A 21,630-nucleotide genomic window follows, 5' to 3' on the forward strand; every position below is an offset into this window, starting at 1 on the left:
GATCTATGTGATTGGAGTGGAGTGGGCAAGGAGGAGACATAATAGGGTCAGATTACTGAGACTTATAGGTCATGGTAATGACTTTGGCTCTTCCTCTATGTGAGATGGGAAGTTGTTGGAGAGTTTTGTTTTTTTTTTTTAATGTTTGTTGAAGTATAGTTGATTTACAATGTTGTGTTAGGTTCAGGTGTACAAGAAATTGAATTGGTTTCTTTTCCATTATAGATTATTATAAGATATTGAATATAGTTCCCTGTGCTATACAATAGGTCCTTGTTGTTTATCTATTTTATACATAGTAGTGAGTATCTGTTAATCCCAAACTTGTTGAAGAGTTTTGAGCAGAAGACTGAAATGGTTTGACTCGCATTTTATTTATTTATTTAATTTATTTTTGGCTGCGTTGGGTCTTAGTTGCAGCATGTAGGATCTTCGTTGAGGCAATGTGGGATCTTTCGTTGTGGTGCACGGGCTTCTGTCTAGGTGTGGCGCATGGGATTCTCTGTAGTTGTGGCACGTAGGCTCCAGGGCGTGTGGGCTCTGTAGTTGTGGTGCACAGGTTCCAGAGTGTGTGGGCCCTGTAGTTTGCAGCTCACAAGCTCTAGTTGAGGCACACAGGCTCAGTAGTTGTGGCACGTGGGCTTAGTTGCCCCATAGCATATGGTATCTTAGTTCCCCAAGATCTTAGTTCCCCAACCAGGGATCGAACCCCCATCCTCTGCATTGTAAGGTGGCGTCTTTACCACTGGACCACCAGGGAAGTCCCTTGACTTGCATTTTAATAAAATGTCTTTGCTTATTATGTTGAGGATATGCTGAAGGGAGAGGTTAAGGTAGAATTAGGGTGCCCAATGGAGAGTAATACAATAATCCAAGTAAATGGACTATTATTTGAGAGGAAAGAGTGAAAGAGAAGTATCACAATAGCACCTTTTTTCCTTTAAAATTTAGGACAGAAATTAACACTGAAGGATCACGGATCACGCAAACGAAATGAGAGCACACCTTCCCCGGCCTGCTTTCTTCTGCCCTCTGGCGGGATGTCCAGATTATTCAGCACAGGTCTATCCTTCACAATATTTCTAGCAACCACGCAGGCTTCCTTAGAAGTTCAGATCAACCATATCGTCATGCAGCGTCTTTCACATCCACGCCTGAGACTTACCCTACTTCTCTGCATCTTTTTACTCATTTAAAATTTCCTATCAGAGTTTTTTTTTTTTTTTTTTGATAATTCTTCATGTTCTTCTCTGAGCTTTCTCCAGTAGTCCTCATCCATTCTGATTCTAAGAGGTAGCGAACTCTGACACTGCAATTACAGTGGCATTTATTAAAGGCATATTTTGAATTTCAGTCAGTGTGGAGATTAGAACCTATTCTTGATGTTCCATCATGCCTAAATGTATTTTTGATCAACTAAAGCACTTTGAAGCATCTATGATGAACCAAGTGGGTAATTTAATGGTCATGAAAATAATCTGGGAAAAATAAAAGTATTATATATTATAAAATATAAGCTTATTTCATGAGAAATAATATTATCGTTACTATTGAAAGATTTTTTTTACTGAAAGTATAATCCTGATTATAAAATTAAGGCATAAAACTTGATGAACTTACATCAATTTACTGGGAATAATTTTTAATAAATAGTCCATATTTATATAAACATACTCAATATATGACACCAGTTTAAATAACACTTAAATATTGATTCTATGAGCACCTACCTAGATATCTCAAATTTTACTCACCATGTAATATACCCATAACAATTATCTTTCAGACCTCAAAGGAAAATAATGTATAACAGCCTAAAGAGAAATTCTGAATTTCACAGGCTGTATCTTTATTTTATCAAAGGAAAATGGTTGTTTTTCTATATGCTCTTAATTATTAAATTGACCAACTTTTGGTGGTGTCATGTAAAGGCAATTAAACACTGTTCAGGCCTTTGCTCAGGACTAGAGCCATTTGAAGTAGTTTTTATGATGAAATGTAGTTTCTGGCTTTTGACAAATGTGTGTTGAATGAGTGCACAAAATAACAAATGCTATTTGCTCAGCAAATATTTATCACAGCCTTGCAAGGCACTGGACACTCTGCCGGACCGTGGAAATATAAAGATGACTAAGGCAAAATTTATTCAGGGAGGAGGGGTGTAAACAAAAATTACAGTCTCTCTCTGAACAGAGTGCAGAGGAAGCACAAAGGAAGATGCTGCTCAGGGTCAGGAAACGCTCCAGAGAGAAAACGGACCATAGCAGAGCAGGGGTGCACCACTTCCAGGATGTAGAGCTGAGACTTCTGTCCTCTGGCTACATTTATTATTATTTTTGAATGAATAACAATGAGCTGAATGCAAGGGGCAAGGACTGCAGAGATGTTTTAGAAAGGGGTGATGTCTCTCCGGTCGTGTTTGCTCTGATGATTGGCTTGCGGTTTAGGCAGTAGTTACGGATGACGTGCTCCATCCTAAACTCTGTCTCCCTCTGACTCCTCCTCTTAGTGCCTTCCCAGCTATGAGCAGGGTGCGCGGGCTGAGTGAGGAGGAGATATGGTCATACATGATACTAGCCTGTAATATGAGGAATTAGCAGGAGACAGGGATTCCAGGCCCAGCTTTGATGTTCTCTAGTGGTTTGGTATTGATAAATAACAAGAGTTCTGAGCTTCTGTTTCCTCATTTTAACATATAGGCATAATAATATCACCTAACCTTAGGGTCCTGGTGAGAATGACATGACTTAATGAAAGTTTTTTCATGAACTATTTAAGTCTATGCATATGCTGGTTGTCACTATTTTAACATCCTCAATATTGCTACTAGTACCATTGCTGTTTATATTTCTCTAATAATTAGTGATGTTGAGCATCTTTTCATGTGCCTCTTGGCCATCTGTATGTCTTCTTTGGAGAAATGTCTATTTAGGTCCTCTTTCCATTTTTTGCTTGGGTTTGTATTTTTGATAATTCAGCTGCTTGAGCTGTTTGTATATTTTGGAGATTAATCCCTTGTCAGTTGTTTCATTTGCAAATATTTTCTCCCATTCTGAGGGTTGTCTTTTCATCTTATTTATGTTTTCCTTTGCTGTGCAAAAGCATTTAAGTTTAATTAGGTCCCATTTCTTTATTTTTGTTTTTATTTCCATTCCTTTAGGGGGTGTGTCAAAAAAGATCTTGCTGCGATTTATGTCATAGAGTGTTCTGCCTATGTTTTCCTCTAAATGTTTCAGAGTGTCTGGCCTTACATTTAGGTCTTTAATCCATTTTGAGTTTATTTTTGTGTATGGTGTTAGGGAGCATTCTAATTTCATTCTTTTGCATGTAGCTGTCCAGTTTTCCCAGCACCATGTATTGAAGAGACTGTCTTTTCTCCATTGTATAGTCTTGCCTCCTTTGTCATAGATTAGGTGACCATAGCTTCATGGGTTTCTCTCTGGGCTTTCTATCCTGTTCCATTCACCTATATTTCTCTTTTTGTGCCAATACCATACTGTCTTGATTACTGTAGCTTTGTAGTTTAGTCTGAAGTCAGGGAGCTTGATTCCTCCAGTTCTGTTTTTCTTTCTCAAGATTGCTTTGGCTATTTGGGGTCTTTTGTGTTCCCATACAAATTGTAAAATTTTTTGTTCTAATTCTGTGAAAAATGCCAATGGTAATTTGATAGGGATTGCATTGAATCTGTACATTGCTTTGGGTAGTATAGTCATTTTGACAATGTTGATTCTTCCAATCCAAGAACATGGTATATCTCTCCATCTGTTTGTGTCGTCTTTGATTTCTTTCATCAGTATCTTATAGTTTTCTGAGTACAGGTCTTTTGCCTCCCTAGGTAGGTTTCTTCCCAGGTATTTTATTCTTTTTGTTGCAGTGGTAAATGGGAATGTTTCCTTAATTTCTCTTTCTGATCTTTTGTTGTTAGTGTATAGGAATGCAAGAGATTTCTGTGCATTAATTTTGTATCTTGCAACTTTACCAAATTCATTGATTAGCTCTAGAATTTTCCTGGTGTTATCTTTAGGATTTTCTATGTATAGTATTGTATCTGCAAACAGTGACAGTTTTACTTCTCCTTTTCCAATTTGGATTCCTTGTATTTCCTTTTCTTCTCTGGTTGCCGTGGCTAGGACTTTCAAAACTATGTTGAATAATAGTGGCGAGAGTGGACATCATTGTCTTGTTCCTGATCTTAGAGGAAATGCTTTCAGTTTTTCACCATTGAGAATGATGTTTGCTGTGGGTTTGCCATATACAGCCTTAATTATGTTGGGGCAGTTTCCCTCTATGCCCAATTTCTGGAGAGTTTTTATCATAAATGGGTGTTGAACTTTGTCCAAAGCTTTTTCTGCATCTACTGAGATGATCATTTGGTTTTTATTCTTCCGTTTGTTCATATGATGTCTCATATTGATTGCTTTGCATATCTTGACGCATCCTTGCATCCCTGCGAAAAGTCCCACTTGATCATGGTGTATGATCCTTTTAATGTGTTGTTGGATTCTGTTTGCTCGTATTTTGTTGAGGATTTTTACGTCTATGTTCATCAGTTATACTGGCCTGTAATTTTCTCATATTGTGGTATCTTTGTCTGGTTTTGGTGTCAGGGTGGTGGTGGCCTCATAGAATGAGCTTGGGTGTGTTTCTCCCTCTGCAATTTTTTGGAAGAGTTTAAGAAGGATAGGTGTTAGCTCTTCTTTAAATGTTTGATAGAATTCACCTGTGAAGCCATCTGGTCGTGGACTTTTGCTTGCTGGAAGATTTTTAATCACAGTTTCAATTTCAGTGCTTGTGATTGGTCTGTTCATATTTTCTATTTCTTCCTGGTTCAGTCTTGGAAGGTTGTGCCTTTCTAAGAATTTGTCCATTTCTTCCAGGTTTTCCATTTTATTAGCATATAGTTGCTTGTAGTAGTCTCTTATGATCCTTTGTTTTTGTGTGTTGTCAGTTGTAACTTTTCCTTTTTCATTTCTAACTTTATTGATTTGACTCCTCTCCCTTTTTTTCTTGATGAGTCTGGCTAAAGGTTTATCAATTTTGTTTATCTTCTCAAAGTAACAGCTTTTAGTTTCATTAATCTTTGCTATCGTTTTCTTAATTCCTATTTCATTTATTTCTGCTCTGATCTTTATGATTTCTTTCCTTCTACTAACTTTAGGTTGTGTTTGTTCTTCTTTCTCTAGTTGCTTTAGGTGTAAGGTTAGGTTGTTTATTTGAGATGTTTCTTGTTTCTTGACATAGGATTGTATTGCTATAAACTTCCCTCTTAGAACTGCTTTTGCCACATCCCATAGGTTTTGGGTCATTGTGTTTTCACCGTCATTTGTTTCTAGGTATTTTTTGATTTCTTCAGTGATCCACTGGTTATTTAGTAGCATATTGTTTGGCCTCCATGTGTTTGTGTTTTTTAGTTTTTTTCCTGTAATTGATTTCTAATCTCATAGTGTTGTGGTCAGAAAAGGTGCTTGATATGATTTCAATTTTCTTAAATTTACTGAGGCTTGATTTGTGATCCAAGATGTGATCTATCCTGGAGAATATTCCATGTGCACTTGAAAAGAAAGTGTATTCTGCTGCTTTCAGATGGAATGTCCTATAAATATCAATGAAGTCTATCTGTTCTAATGTGTCATTTGAGGCTTGTGTTTCCTTATTAATTTTCTGTCTGGATGATCCGTCCATTGGTGTAAGTGGAATGTTAAAGTCCCCCACTATTATCGTTGTTTACACCATGTTGACCAATAATTTTTACAGGTATCATTTTCTTATACCTGAACTGCTTTCTTTTTGAATATATTAGACTCATACTCAGGAATGGGTTAACTGAGGTCATAACCTCTGCACTCTGTTTATGAGTTAAAACTGGAATATTATGATATGTCTAGGCAAGAATTTAATTTCTGAAGCTGCCATATCATAAAATAAAGGATTTAAGAAATTGTTAATATTATAACTTTTCAAATACTCAGGTATAACAGTTATCCTAATGAAGAGAAACATAAGAAAGATGTTTATGACGAAAAGATTGTAATTACCGAAGGGTGAAATGTATAATATTGGCATATTTAACATAAAATGTGAACTTCATAATTTTCCTATAATCTTCCCAAGAAACTTAAAAAATTAAGCAAGATATAAGCCACTCAGAAAAGTAGTGTGTTTTTCAAACATAGCATCTTGGAGACCCTGAAATGGGTTACTCCAATTTAAACTTGGTATAGATTTTCTCACTTTTACACGTTAAAAATGTATATCTACACACATATGAAATATGGGCAGTAGATTAAGGAAGTCATGCCTATTGACTTAGGAAAGTAAGATTTTAAAATCAAGTAACATCTTTGTATATGTTATGACATTTCAGATGGGATGAAGTTTGGAGGTATAGCACAGAGACGGGTTGAGAGAAAAATGGCTGGAGAAGAGGAATGAAGGGCGAGCTGGTTAGAGTAGGGGAGGCGGAAGAGCATTTCTACAGTAGACCAGCACTCTAGGAAGGGTCACAGAAGGCACTGCCGCTCTCCGCCTGCCCTTAGGGCTGACGAGAAAAGAGCCGTTCTTTTCTCTCCTAGAACGAGGTCTAGCCTCCATGAATATTCTGGAAAGATGGGGATGAAATAGAGTCAAGAACATTCTTAAACTTTCACGAATGATAAGAGGAGGAGGGAATAGGGCAAAATATGAAAGGGGTTAACAAAATGAGCAAAAAGCATGCTTAATATTAAAGAGGTTATTCCAGTTATGACTCTTGCTGAAAGCATACCTTTCAGAAACAAAGAAGATTTAGATAGCTATAATAACAATGATATAATTAGTTAAATAAATAAAATAGTGCCTATTGCCCAAGAGTATCTCTTGTGGTTAAGGGTAGCCAATGGCCTGGAAGAGTTCAAGGGTCATGAAGACACAAGGCATCTGCCTAATTCCAAGCCTAACCTACCCAAAGGAGCTTATTCCACCTGGTGGCAGGTGTGATGGGCCCTCCTAAGCCCCCCAGAGATGTGCGGGTCAGGCAGCAGGCATCCTCTGTGAGAGACCTGGGAGCCAGCTGTGCATGTGCTCCGCACATTGCTCTCTGGAACAGGGGGAATCCGGGCCAGAACCCGGTTCAGGAGAGGCCAGTTCTGTATCCTGTGCTCCTGGGGGAAACCAGACATCTGCCAATTACAAGCCCTAATCCACCTAATGATGCCCGTTCCCCCCGAAGGCACAGCTGGCAGGAACTCACTGCCTTGCCTTGGCCAGCCAGGTGGTCTGCCTGGGGACCCTCCAGTTGGGGCGCCTGGGAGCCCTAGTTTTTGGGTAGGGAGAGGCTGGGTCCCTGGAGTAGATTCTGGTGGGAATAATAAAGTATTAATAATACTTTAATACATATTATAATATGTAATAAATATTATTAGAAATAATAAAAGAATACATCTATTTTCATATTTTATCAGGGTTAAATTCATCATTGATAATTACATTGACTTCATATACACTAAGAAAGAAAAATTCCACAACTAAAATATAGCACAACACCAAGGCACTGTTGATTGTAAAGTCCATGGTGGTTTCTAGAAGTTAAAAATATGAGGGTGGGGCTTCCCTGGTGGCGCAGTGGTTGAGAGTCAGGTGAAACATAGCAGTCTTGGAATTGATGAAACTTAGTTGTCCTTCAGAGATGAATCCTAGGCTTGTAAAGTCTACTTTAAGTGAATGCTTTTTAAAAGGTGTGTTAATAACTTTTTGGTATCTTTAGGAAAGGTGTGTCTAAATGCACAAGCCAGAGATCCTTTTGTATAAAAATCCAGAGATGTTCCCACTGAAAATAAAAATCCCAACTCTAATCTCTCATAGCATCTTGCTAATCATTATTTTACTAGCTTGACACTATTAATCAGAGCAGGAAGTGGCACAGCCTCTTTTCATTGTCCCAGGATGTTAAAAGGTTATACCTGATATATAGAAATCCAGACCTCTACTGTAAACCCATAGCTGTAATGAAAACGTGTGCTATGTACCTCTGCACTGATACTGGGTCCAGATTTGCACTGACAATTGTTGTAACTGATGTACCGTATATCATTCCTTAAAGACCCCAGAAATAGCATATATAATTCTTATTCAAAAGGAAAATGTTGTGCATAGAGAGGCCTGATAGATATTAATTATATTGGGTGGACTCTGAAATTTAGGATGATAACTTAAAGCTAAAGTGGAATTATTTCCAAAGTGTGGGCTCTGCAGATAATGAGAAAGGTGATCAGAGCGGTTGGTCAATGCCACATGGTGTGTCTGGTTCCCTCTATCCCCACTGTGATGAGTGATGACAGCGTCGGTGACCAGACCTGCTCCTGGCTGATAACCTGTGATGTGCATTATCTTGCAGTAGAGTTAACCTTGATCTCTAATTGCTGAAAGATGCATATTGAGCTGAAAAATCTCTAAATGCTGATCAGAAGTTTAGGGCACAATTGTTCAGAAACAATGCTTTGTTTAGACATTTGCCAAAGCCACAGATTTGACTTTATGGCTTTGATTTTGACTGGGCCCAGGCTTGTGGAAGTGTTGAAAAGCTGCATCCTGGCATGCCGATCACTTCCAGGAGAGAAGGTGAGTCACTCCATAGCTATGACATGATCATTCACTCACAATTCATTGAGCATTTGCTATGTCCCAGAATATGTGCTAAATGCTACAGATCTCAGTGTTAAAAGACAAAGACTTTGACCTCAAAAATCTAGCAATTTTGTAGATAAAATTGACAAATAAAGCAATTGCTGTACAATATAATATATACTTTTATATTACAGTGAAGTGGTGCTTAAGGCAGGTCTAAGTGGTTCACTACAGTTTCCAGAATCATGTGACACTGGACCTCAATCTTGGAGAACTAACTGGAATCAGCCAGGGCAGAAGGGAGGGAGGAGTGGGCTTTACAAGTAAGGAGAACAGCTCTGTGCAGTCTAGGGGCATGAGACACGGTGGGCCGCAAGACCATCCTTGTAGGTGGCCCCAACAGAGTCCACATCTTTTAGAAGCTTCTACAGTATTCCAAGACACTGTGCTTTTTCCTAGACAAGGAGAAAGTATTTTAAAAATTTGCACAGACGATAGTAAAATCAGATTTATATCATATAAAGATCACTGTCAGAAATGTAGAGAGTGATTAGGAAGAGAGAAGCCAGTAGTAGTCAGACCGGATGAGAGATGGTGAGGGTCTGGATAAGTTTACAGCAATGGGGATGGCACCTTAGATCCATTTCTAAGGGAGAAATGACAGGATTTGATGACTAATTAGGATGTGGGAAATAACAAGTGAGATGACGATAGTTGCTAGAAATCTGGCTTGGGTGACCTGGATGATAATCCCGTTTACTGACAGGGATGGGGGTGTAGAGGGTCAGAGAGGGTGGACGGAAGAGAGAGAGTCTGTATTTGGAATTGTTGAATGATGCCTGTGAGATAGTTAGCGGAGATATCCTGTAGATAGCTGGATTCAGAAGGGAGATCTAACCTCAAGTTACACACTGCTAATGTAGTTTCTATGGAAGTGTCATGGGAAAAACTCCTTCCTGATTTCCAGAATAATGGTCACCTGCTTCCCCCCACTCCACCCCCACAGTCTTTTCTCAAATGCAAGTAAATAAACAAAACATTTTAATTTTTTTCCAATGCAACTTTAATTCCTTGGCCTTTGCTGGAACTTGGTATTTTTCTGATGAAACCACTTTGCACACAACACTTATTAAAGGGTTCCTCTCCCCTTGATTCTCAGGGCCAGGAGGAAAGTTGGCTTTCTCACTCAGCCCACTGCTCCTGAAAGACCATCGTTTGGTTCTTGACTCTCTTCTCTTCCTTGTAAGCTGTTACTTACTTAATCCTGACTCTACCCACTTTCTTTTTGATCAGCTTCAAATTTCTTAACTTCTCTGGGCTTCAGTTTCATCCTGACTTACTTAATCCTGACTCTACCCACTTTCTAACTTTTTGATCAGCTTCAAATTTCTTAACTTCTCTGGGCTTCAGTTTCATCCTTAATAAAATGGGCATCATAGTAGTGCCTCATGGATAATTTTTTGACAATTAAGCAAAATAACATCATTCACATAAAATGCTTATTTGCACAGTATCTGGTGTGAAATAAACTCTCAGTGAATGTCAGCTGTTACCATTAATAATAGGCAAGGATCTTTGTCTTCAAAGCAGTTGTGGGAGATAAGCAAGTAACAAATAAGTAAAATATAATGGTGTAAGGGCTGTGAAACACAGAGAATGAAACCAGTAAGGAAATAGGGGAAGACTTCACTGAGGATGGGACATTTAACAGAAGCCTTAAAGGAGGACTTCATCAGGTGGACAGGTGGGAAAGAATTTTCCAGAGAGAGAGGGAGAGAGAGCAGTGTGTCCAAACTCGTAGGAGGGTAGAAGTACGTGGTGGGTTTGAGAAAAAGCAAATGGTCTGATAGGACTGGCGTGTAAAGGGATGATAGGATTGTCATGGGAAATGAACTTGAAAATATTACAAAGGTTTTTAGGTACCAAAATAAGTTTTCGGTTTATCTAAATCCAATTAGGAGCTATTGCAGAATTTTATGGACCAAGCTTTTGGAACTTCTTGAGCTTCTTAATTTCAGTAACCTCCATCTCTACTCCACTATAGAGATACAATGCCACACTTCAGTTTAGACCCTGCCATCGCTTTACAACCAAAATTCTCACCACAACCCGAGTTTCTCACTTTCTTGCTTCTGTTGAAATCTTACTTCATCTTTAGCAGAATCTCAGTCACCTGGCCTCTCCACACTCATGCTGTCCATCACTCCTTCCATATCTTGATGTCTCCTTAACAAGCCTGAACTCCATGGGGAGCTGTTTTACTGATGTACCTCTGTCATCTCTATTGTTAACTTTCTTGCCCTTGACCTTCAATTAATATTTTGCAACTTTCCAGTCCTGGAAAGCCCCATTGCCTACTTTCTTTTCCCCTGATTTAAAGTCTCTTGACCCACCTCAGATATTATCCAATTGTAGTTATGTATTTACTGTTGTTCAGCAGGTATTTATATGTCATGGTAGATTTTTAAAACCATATTTAATATAGTGGCTGCTCCAAATTTTTCCGGTTTCTAGCTCCTATACTCTTAGCATCGCATCTGTGTTTAACTGAGTTTGAAGCGATTCCAGATTCCCTTGCAGAGTTGTCTTTGCTTCCAATTACTTTTCAAAATTTTTAAAGATTCTATTCTCTACTTGGAGAAATTGAGGAAGGAATACAGGGAAGAACAAATGACTGCAGATAATACCTACCATTCACTGACCACTAACTACATCCAGCCTCGCTAGTAGCAGTGGAGAGCAGAGCATGGGCCTGGGCGGTCTCCCCACAAAACCCACGTCCCTCTGCTCTTCTGTGATGAACGGCAGAGGAGAGGGGGAAGAAGGAAAGCAATAGTAGCAGGTACAATGTTTAAAATTCTCTAACTCAGCCTTATAAAAAAGTAATTACTTCACTTATTTTGAAAGCACTTGGCGGCTTTAATGTTTCCACAAGCATTCTCTATAAAACGATTTCACTTACTCAGGTCCTGTGTAGTTTTCTCTCTTCGACCGTTTTGTGCTACGGTGGCTTGGCAATTATGGCGGCCTCATGTGTTTCCAGAGTTCTAGAAGGAAAATGGGACACTAACAACCTTTTTCCTGGGATTCCAGCACATATCTGCGGTTCTGTCATAATCCCCAGCTCACCTAGGTTGGGGGTGAAGAGTACGGGGCTTCTACTCCAACTGCATTTGTGCTGTATCTGTGACCCTCAGCTTCTCTCCTTTAATCTGAACACTGGACTGAAACCTGAACAGTTCTGCTTGTTTGAGTATGCTACTCCAGTCTTTTCTATCTTAGGTCTGTGTATCAATCAGGATTTGGTCAGGAAAAAATTCATTCTATATATTTCAGATATGAAGAGTTTACTGTAGGAATTAAGGGCTTGTACACAGAACAGCCTATGTAATTTGTAAGCCCTTAATTCCTATTTGAGGACAGAGGACAGAGATTCTGGTGATGCTTCTATAAGCCAGAGGATGTCAAAGATTGCCAGTCGACCATCAGAAACGAGGGAGAGGCCTGCAATAGATTCTTCCTCACAGCCCTCTGAAGGAACCAGTCCTGATGACACCTCGATCACAGACTTGGAAACAGTGAGGCAATACATTTCTGTTGTTTAAGCCACTTGGTTTCTGGTAGTTTGTTATGGAAGCTCTAGGAAATTCATACAGGACCCTTCTAGGCACAGGGCCCTGAGTGACAGCGAAGGTCACGTGCCATCAAATCCAAGAGGCTGGCACTGCTTGTATGATGGCCAAAGGAAGTCAAAGAAGTTTCCAGGAAAGATCTTTGTCCAAAGCACCAAAGTGGGGGTTCTTGAAAGCTCCTAGGAAAGCGCTGAAGTTCTGAAGAACCTCAGGGAAGTTTCCAGCCATCCCATCCTGCAGCAGTGGAATGAGTGGTCTCCAGACTCCCTAGGAAGCTGTTATGAGGCACATCTGTGCATGTGTGGGACCAGTCTAGGAAATGTCCAGAGAATCCTGGCTTCTCTCCCACTTTCCAAACCCATAAGTGCCCCTCATTGGCAAGCTCAAGGCACGAGGCACTGGGAGAAGGAGACTTGAGAAGGTGTATTTTCTGGCATCTCTGTGATGCAGGGGAGGCCGTCTTAGGAAGGGGTGACAGCAGTGCTGTGCCAGCAGTAGACTTTCCGGCATACTCGGGCCGACACATTGCACTCAAAGTTTGGATGTCACTTTTCTTGGGTTCTCACACGACAGCCTTCCACCTCAGGCAATGGGGTATTCTGACTGGATATCTGGGGGAGGGGGAGGGGGAGGCAGGAGGGCAGGAGCGGCCCTGGCCCTTCTCTTACCCTTAAGGGCATGAAGTGAAGAGTCACACTGAAGTGGAGTCTTCTCCCTCCAGTGAAGCTGATCTTTCCATATAAGGAAAAGGGAAAAAGAATGACGTAGCAAGTAACCAAGAAGGGGAAAGAAAGGAGGGTCAAGGAGAGAGGGGGGCGTGGGAAGGGAAGGAAGAATCAAGCCAAGAAGCATTTGAAGAGACAAAAGGAGGACCCGCTGAAAGCGCCGTCCTGAAAACCAAGATGAGGTGGAATGGCTTTTTGCTTTAAATTAATTATATAAGAAGAAGGGGAGCATTCTTAGATTATTTTCCAGGAACGCTGCTTCTCTACCAAAGCCAGCGCGTCAACTTGGGAATCTCTCATCGTTTTACCTTTCTACTTAATACTTAAGGGAAATGCGTGTAATTCCAATCCCTCTTTGAAATTGATATCTTTTTTTTTTTTTTTTTTTTTTTTTTTTTTTTGCGGTGCGCGGGCCTCTCACTGTTGTGGCCTCTCCCGTTGCGGAGCACAGGCTCCGGACGCACAGGCTCAGCGGCCATGGCTCACGGGCCCAGCCGCTCCGCGGCACGTGGGATCCTCCCGGACCGGGGCACGAACCCGTGTCCCCTGCATCGGCAGGTGGACTCTCAACCACTGCGCCACCAGGGAAGCCCTGAAACTGATATCTTTAAAAATATTTGGGTGTGAGGGAATTTCTGAACTTAATTTGACAGCTAATGAAAATTGCATAGCTCAGAGTGGAACTATCCCTGACCGCCAGGAATTCATGATCTCACATCTTAGTCACCTGTATTGATGTAGAGATGCCACTGTGCATGTTAGCACAGCATTAGTCATAGTGAGTCGCCAAAGCTGATAAAGTCAGAGGATTTTTTTTTTTTCCTGCCCTGTACATTTTTCTTTTGGTGCAGAGTTCCCCTTATTTGTGTTTTCTTCCCCCCAACTCTTTTTATTTTCTTTTGTTTCATACAGAATTATAAACCAATTCCAACAGATTGGTTGGGTTCCTGGATGAACTTTGTGAATGAATTTTACAGTTATGAATTTTCCATTTATTAGACAATCAGCCACAGAAGTGCTACTCAGTGTAACTGCATTCAATTTCTGTTGCTACCTAGAGTTATAATGACATGGCGCCATACATAGTAACACTAGTCATAAAAAGAATGTTTCCAGAGAGACTGGACCACACTGTGTAGGTATGTTTTTGAAGGTCAATTAATTGTCTATACTTAATGGCTGCATGCATGTAACAGTAAACATCCAAATGAAAACTGAAAATCATAGTTTTCCAGATGTTTTACCTATGAAGCCAAGCATCTGGAAATACAAAAACATCTGGATGACTGACTGTACTTATCACTTTTCACCCAGCCATTTTGGCATCATGCAGACGTAGACCAAATCACTTTTTTTTTCCATATCAGTAGCAGTGAAAAGCTGCAGTAAGAATCACATTGCTAAGTAATATTAAGAGTAATACAGGGCTTCCCTGGTGGCGCAGTGGTTGAGAGTCCGCCTGCCGATGCAGGGGACACGGGTTCGTGCCCCGGTCCGGGAAGATCCCACATGCCGCGGAGCGGCTGTGCCCGTGAGCCATGGCCGCTGAGCCTGCGCGTCTGGAGCCTGTTGATCCGCAACGGGAGAGGCCACAGCAATGAGAGGCCCGCGTACCGAAAAAAAAAAAAAAAGAGTAATACAAATCAAATAAATCTAAAGTAAATAGTTGTTTGAACTGAAATTGTATTTAAGTTATTGAAACACGTTCTTATACATGCATCAGGATCACTTTAAAGCTAAAGCATTTGAGCGACATTGTTATAAATGGAGCTGCAGTATTTAAAATCGTGGTTTATAATGTATTTCTTAAGCATTAGGAAATAACCTGGGTGTATAACAGATGAATATATGAATTTTATTTGAATTATGAAATAAAATTTAGGAAAGTGTTAACAAGTTTTAAACCACTGGTTTGGCTTTATATGTTAATAGTTTTCAACAAATACAGATGACTAAAATACCAAAGGACATAATCCGAAGGTGTTATGGAGAGGTGGGTTGACCAGGAGGAGACAGGAATGGCAGAGACACTGTCATTTACTAACTATGGGACACAGGCAAGTCAGCGCACCTTAAATGTGTTGGGATGGAATAAAAGAACACATGTGACATCACCTCACCCTGCATGTGCACATTGTAGCTGTGTGATAAGTGCCAGTTGCCGTCTGCGCAGAGAGTGCCACAGGAGCCCACAGGGATGGATCATTTTGGGGTGAGCAGAGTTCTCAGTCCTGATCGATCAGTGTCATTTTAACAGAGTGCTAACACATTATAGTTTCAGTTGCTACATGTGTTTAAAAATAATTATATAAAACTTTAAAAAAATAATGTATCATTTTTATCTTTCATATATTCTTAGAAAGTATTTAAAAAAGAGGTTTCTGTTATTGTATTATTTTACATGGCAGAAAAAAAGATACGAAAACATTGCTGAAAAGCTGTTTCAGAGACAGAATGAGAACACAGGTCTCCACCGGACGGTTCAGTGCTCTTTCTCTTGACCTTTCTGATACCAATGAAAACAGATACAGAAAATCTCATTCACAGACCGGGTGAGAAATAGCCTCAAATGGCAGGCCATTTACCTGCAACAAATACTATTCCACAACTTGCCATCTTTAGTGACATAAAATTTAAGTTCTTTTTCCTCTCAGAAAACAATCAAATTTACTATGCTGGTGTCTCTTTTCACTTCCGCATTTGTAGAATCTAGTCACAGTTGTAAATGGCAGGTGGTGTTAGAATATCCTATTGTATTTTCTATCAGGAAAGAGCGCACAGTATCAGTCAAACTACTAAAAACCTCTGAGTTATTTGAAAACTCCTCAATATCATTTTAATAACTTATTACCCTGGGTCATAGGCACAGGAATAAAGATTGACAAATATAGGTAGCCCCCCTTTTGTGTCTTTTAAAACCTATGGGAAAATTTGATTGTGTATCAGATACTGTTTTGGCAGATTCAGTAGTAGATTCAGTAGTTTGCTATCTCAGTGTGACCATTTTTGTAAATCTTAAACTTGGTTTGCTTAGAAAATAATCTTCACCTACTATTTGGGCAAGGGGGTAAATACAGATTTTTTTAAAATGTAATGTTACCTTAAAATGAAGTAGCTTCTAATAATACCACTAATTACAATGAGTTTAAGTCAAATTGATTTTCTATTTAAAAGCAGCATTTTACAGCACTATAGAAAATGTAAATATTTCTGTGCAAAAGGGGCACTTAAGGAAAGAATTGCACATCATATTTGTACAATAAATTTTGTGGAAAGAACAAGTACTTTTTTTTTTTCTCTAGCAAACTGTATACACCAGGTACTATCATAAACATTTTAGAACACACTGTGATTGTAATAATTATCCTATGGGGTAATTACAACTATTGGTCCCATTTTTCAGGTGAAGAAACTGAGGCAAGGAAAGGTTAAGGAACTTTCCCAAGGTCACACAGCTAAAAGAGACTGTGCCAAGATCCCAACCCAGGCCATTTGGCTTTGGAGTCTGAGCTTTTACCCACTGTTCAATATGACTCCTATTAAAAATAATCTAAAGACATTGGCCGGTCCCCTTCAGGCTTCCAACAGAAGTACAGTAAACAATTACTTTGTCCTAAGAATGATTTGTGTCCTCGGACCAAAAAGCCACGAGCTGTTGTATGCAATAATTCTTTGTAAGTGACAGCTGCTCTGCTTTGTGAACGTCCCACAAGCATGCCAGAAAGTTAATATCAATTACAATTAAGGAGGAAAATTATTTGGGGCAACATCATGTTTCACAAGAGCCTTGCTAAATAAAGCATTGCCAAAGAGCGAAAATATCAACACTTTGCTGAAACTTTGCCTTTCTTTTCTGTGCCGACTTTTTTAAAAGGTGTAAACTGTGAATTGGAAGTTGATGAATGTCGATCCCAGCCCTGCCTCAGTGGTGCAACCTGTCAGGATGCTGTGGAGGCCCATTTCTGTGACTGTGCCCCTGGCTTCCTGGGTGCTGGCTGTGAGCTCAGCACTGATGAGTGTGCCAGTGGGCCGTGTCTCCATGGAGGGCTGTGCGTGGATGGAGCCAACAGGTACATTTTCTCCTACGTTTGGGTCATTGGCTTGGAGCGAACTCACTGACCAGAAGCTATTGCACCAGTCATTCTGGTGAATTTGGAGATCTCACATCCTTGGCTTAAAATGTGCAGATTGCTTTTTATACTTTAAATATAAAAAAGTTGTGACATTCACATTTTATTAAAATAATGCAACCTTTGGACGCCATCTGTCTCAAGAGGGAGCATTTTCTAAGTAATTCTTGTAATAGTTTTGAACTGGTTCTGTTACAGAAAAGCGCCAGCCTTCCAAATCCATGAAACAAATGGAATCTACCTTCCATATCTTTTGTAGATGCAAAAACAAAGCTAGAGATTATTCTATATGTGAATATAAGATTGTATTTATAAAATAACAAGCATATAAATCAAGTGGTGAAAAATAAATCCGTTAGGAATTTTATATAAACAGTGTTGGAAAGGGTGTTGATATTAAATTAATTATATCTTGAATTTCTAGGTGTTTGGAGAATTGAGTGAATACTTTGAAGACAGCAGAATGATGAGAAGTAGCCATGTAATTCTGTTCCAAGTTAGAGTCTATCATTGGCTTTTCAGTAAAAACAAAAACAAAACAATAAATTACACCTTAATATGATACATATAATAAATTTGGGTAATGGTAGTTGAATTCATATAAATATTTTTGAAAGAACTTTCTAATACTTATTTAAACCACAAGCATTGCGTTATTAAACACTTAAGTTTTAACAGCATTAACATTTAATATTGCCTTGACATTTCCTTCAGCGGCTCAGTGGACGGCAAGATGGGCACTAAAGCTCCCCCTTTACAATAAGGAGTCTAAAGGTCGGAGAAGTTAGGTGACCCCCCCATCCCCCCACAAATTCACACAGTTAACTCTTTGAAAAAGGAGGCCTAGAATTGAACTTTCCTTTATTTAATAAATAAGATAATATATCCCAAATCTGAATTTTAAAGTGAATCAGACAAAAGGGCAGCAATAAAAGGCACGTGTGCTTCATATATACCCAGGAAAATAATGTGATTTTAAATAGAGCAAAGTGGTAGACCATTTTTTTTTTTTTGTAAACTATAACCATTCTCCACGTCTTGCCTGTGACTTTCAGTTACACCCAAATGATTCTCCAGTGGCATGAATCCTCAGGCCTGGAGACAGGTAACTGGGCAACACATAGATCAGAAAGGCAGTTTCCACACAAGCGCTCCAGACAAAAGGAGGATGCTCTCCCAGCCATGCTTCACTGTTTCCAGAAAGCATCAGAACAGAAGGCACACAACGCTTGTAATGTCTATGGAAATGCAAACAGAGCAAGGCTGAACCTGCCAGCTTTCCTCTCTTTACCTGAATGCGTGCCATGAATAATTTTTCTATTGTATCCACATCTCTCTTATGACCTAATTTTTGAGATCATTGCAAGGTCAGCAATTACAGCCTAACTTTATTTTCCCACAGCAAAAAATTAACACATTTGCTATGAGGAGCGTGGGAAAGTCAGAAACTCTACCCCATGAAAGGTTCTTGCAGACAAAGGAAGATTCAAATGGAGACTGATTCCGTGACTTGAGGTCCACTAGCCAGCCGTGACCACAGGGCTCTTGCCTCCAATGTCTTACACATAGTAGATTTGTAGTAGGTATTTTTAATCAAGTAAATGGAATAGTGAATAGAGGATTTCTAGCTAGCAAAATTATGTGTAAAAATTATAGTCACTTATATTTGCTAATATTTAAGTTTCCTTAGTGAAATCTTAATATCTGTGTTGGTGGTAAATAGACACACAGCCGTGGTGAACAGGACTGTTACTCTTTATACAATACTAGGTATCCCTCCCCCCAGACACTCATTTTATCTAAGCTGAGTGTGTAAGCCCATGTTTTTGTGATACTAGATCCTCGAGGAGAGACCGTCTAAATTGAAAGCCTATTATGATAAAGTGAACAGTTCTCCCCAACAGATTTGTATTTTAGGTCTGTCAGATAATCCCACTTAATCAGTGAATGATTACAAATAGCAAGACTAAAATATTCTTGTACTCTGAAAATAAGAAAACATAAGTCAAAATTTATATAATGAGAATTTTTCCTATTTTTTTCCATAATTTATTGTTTCATTTTTCATAAGGGACTTCTTTTCTGGGCTCTCTATATAAAAAAGTGCCTTGATGATATAAATCAGTCTCTATTGCTTCACAATATTAACAACTTTATTTGGTACTATTCAGTAGTTTTATTCAGTATTTTCTGCCCTTTGGCATGCCGTTTCCATTCTTTATATGCACATTTAATTACGCCAACAACTCTGTCACAAAGGTACTATTACCTTCAATTTATGGGTGAGGAAATTGAAGTATACAATCATGGTTTCCAAATAATTTTGATTGAAAACTGTACTGTAAAATTTTAAAGATAAAAACCTATTAATATGGAAGCACATAATGCTTTCAGGCTTATAGAGATGATTCCTCAAGGTTTTTGATAAGTATTAAAACCATGCCATGGGTCTGGGGTTGATGGACAAGTGAAGAGACAGGATAACAATATTTGATCTTAATATGACCAAGAGTTGATGTGACAATTTCATTTTACTCTCCAGGTACAGCTGTAACTGCATGGGTAGTGGATTCACAGGGACGCATTGTGAGACCTTGATGCCTCCATGTTGGTCAAAACCCTGTCACAATAATGCTACATGTGAGGACAGTGCTGACAATTACACTTGTCACTGCTGGCCTGGTAAGTGACAAAATATCTTCCACCATTTTTTTTTTGCTTAGAATAGAAACAAATCACTTATAGCAAATAGAAACTAAAAATTCTTCTTTCTAAAGGTTTAAAACCAACTCTTTCTTCTAGTTATCATTGTTTAATTTAATTGTATTCTTCAGTGCTCAAACATATCTACTGCTACACTATACATTGTCTGAAGTAGGTTACCAATCTGCCCAATCATCAGAATCTTCTGGAAGAAACACAGAGGAAAAAAGGTCAGTGGAAGAGTCGATTTCAGCATGGTCTTTGTGGAGTAAACTTCACTGGAAGATGCTTCCTTTTCCTCCAAGATGTTTTCCTTGACACCTAGAATATATTAAAACCCATGAATCACTATTAAAATCCTAAGTGCTTGTATTATAATTCATGGAGTCAGTGTGATCATAATGGTACCCATAAAGGGTATAGGATGATATTCCAGAAATGGGTGTATTCTCCTAGCGCTTTATAATGTAAAAGACAATACAAGTTACACAACACATAAACCATAACTAAAAATTATACTTAAAAGATAATTAGACTTGAGTGTAGAGGTGATAGCAGAATCAGGAGGAAACAGTATGTGATACTTGAATCAACAGGCCACCCATAAATATTGATGTTAATTTTGGCAATGAACCTGCTTGACATATTTTAACATTAATTCTTACTAGGATTTTATTGCTAGAAATGAAAGAGCATTTCATCTCTCTTCTTTCTTTCTTTTTTTTTTTTTTTTTTTGCGGTGCGCGGGCCTCTCACTGTTGTGGCCTCTCCCGTTGCGGAGCACAGGCTCCGGATGTGCAGGCTCAGCGGCCATGGCTCACGGGCCCAGCCGCTCCGCGGCATGTGGGATCCTCCCGGACCAGGGCACGAACCCACGTCACCTGCACCGGCAGGCGGACTCTCAACCACTGCGCCACCAGGGAAGCCCCTCTCTTCTTTTTTGATCCATTGGAAAACACTGATAAATTTATGATTATTTAAAATCTAGCTGTTGCAAGCTTGCTGGTCATCTGCCCCCTCCTCCCCACTCACATTACTGTCTGAGGAAAGGATGACCCTGTGGCCGGGGAGGAGGCATGGAGACCAGGGTCAGTCCTGTCAGTAGCAGCTTCTGATGGAAAGACATCTCATTGCCTGAGGCACGTGTAACACGCTTTGGTTAAATGCATTTTGTAGGTAAAAACAACGCAAACATAAAAGTATAAAAGGAAGTTTGGAATTCTTCTGTGGCTCAGAAATCTATGTATCTCATGTGTCTCCCCACTTCCAGATAACGAATAGGGTATATTTTTATCCTTTGGTCATTGGCTCTGGTCAGTAGGAAACAGTATGTAACACTTGAATCAACAGGCCCCCTGTAATACTGAATTTCTTCCAAAACATGTTATTCCACATTCTTGTCATCAACCGACACTCAACACTCAATCAACACTCTGGGCAGGACCTCAGTCCCTAAGCAGGGCATGGAGCAGACAGCTTGGGAGCAGGACAAGTCCACCATTTGTTAACCAAGTAAACTAGGGTGAGTTACCTCTTAATTCTTAAATTTCTCATCCACAAATGAAGGATAAACAAAAAAACTACTTGTAGTGTTGTTGTGAGGGGTAAAATTATAAAAATAGAGCCTGGCACATATTAGGTACTCAAAGAAAAGGCAACTATGTATTACTACACACCAAGCTCTACACCAGGAGGTGGAAATTGTGTATGAGAGATGGTTTCTGTGCCTTAAAGGCTTTGTAATGGAGCCAGGCAGTTAAGAGGAGCTGCCTAAAAAAAGACCAGTAGGTTGCACAGCAAAGCCAGTCCTGGTCTTTTTGTAGGCAGCTCCTCTTAACT

The 21,630-nt window shown here is 39.4% G+C and overlaps 1 protein-coding gene across 1 annotated transcript in view; it reads left to right on the forward strand.

The window, feature by feature from the left end:
- The window catches only part of CRB1 (crumbs cell polarity complex component 1), a 141,938-nt gene that overhangs the window by 5,418 nt on the left and 114,890 nt on the right, over positions 1–21,630 (forward strand). The window contains exons 2-3 of the mRNA XM_024764056.1: positions 16,833–17,028; positions 19,631–19,770. Of these exons, the coding sequence (XP_024619824.1) occupies positions 19,647–19,770 (124 nt within the window). The 5' untranslated portion in view covers positions 16,833–17,028; positions 19,631–19,646. The remainder of the gene's footprint in view (positions 1–16,832; positions 17,029–19,630; positions 19,771–21,630) is intronic.

Source organism: Neophocaena asiaeorientalis, unplaced genomic scaffold (assembly GCF_003031525.2).
Source record: "Neophocaena asiaeorientalis asiaeorientalis breed wild unplaced genomic scaffold, Neophocaena_asiaeorientalis_V1.1 scaffold594, whole genome shotgun sequence".
NCBI lineage: Eukaryota > Metazoa > Chordata > Mammalia > Artiodactyla > Phocoenidae > Neophocaena > Neophocaena asiaeorientalis.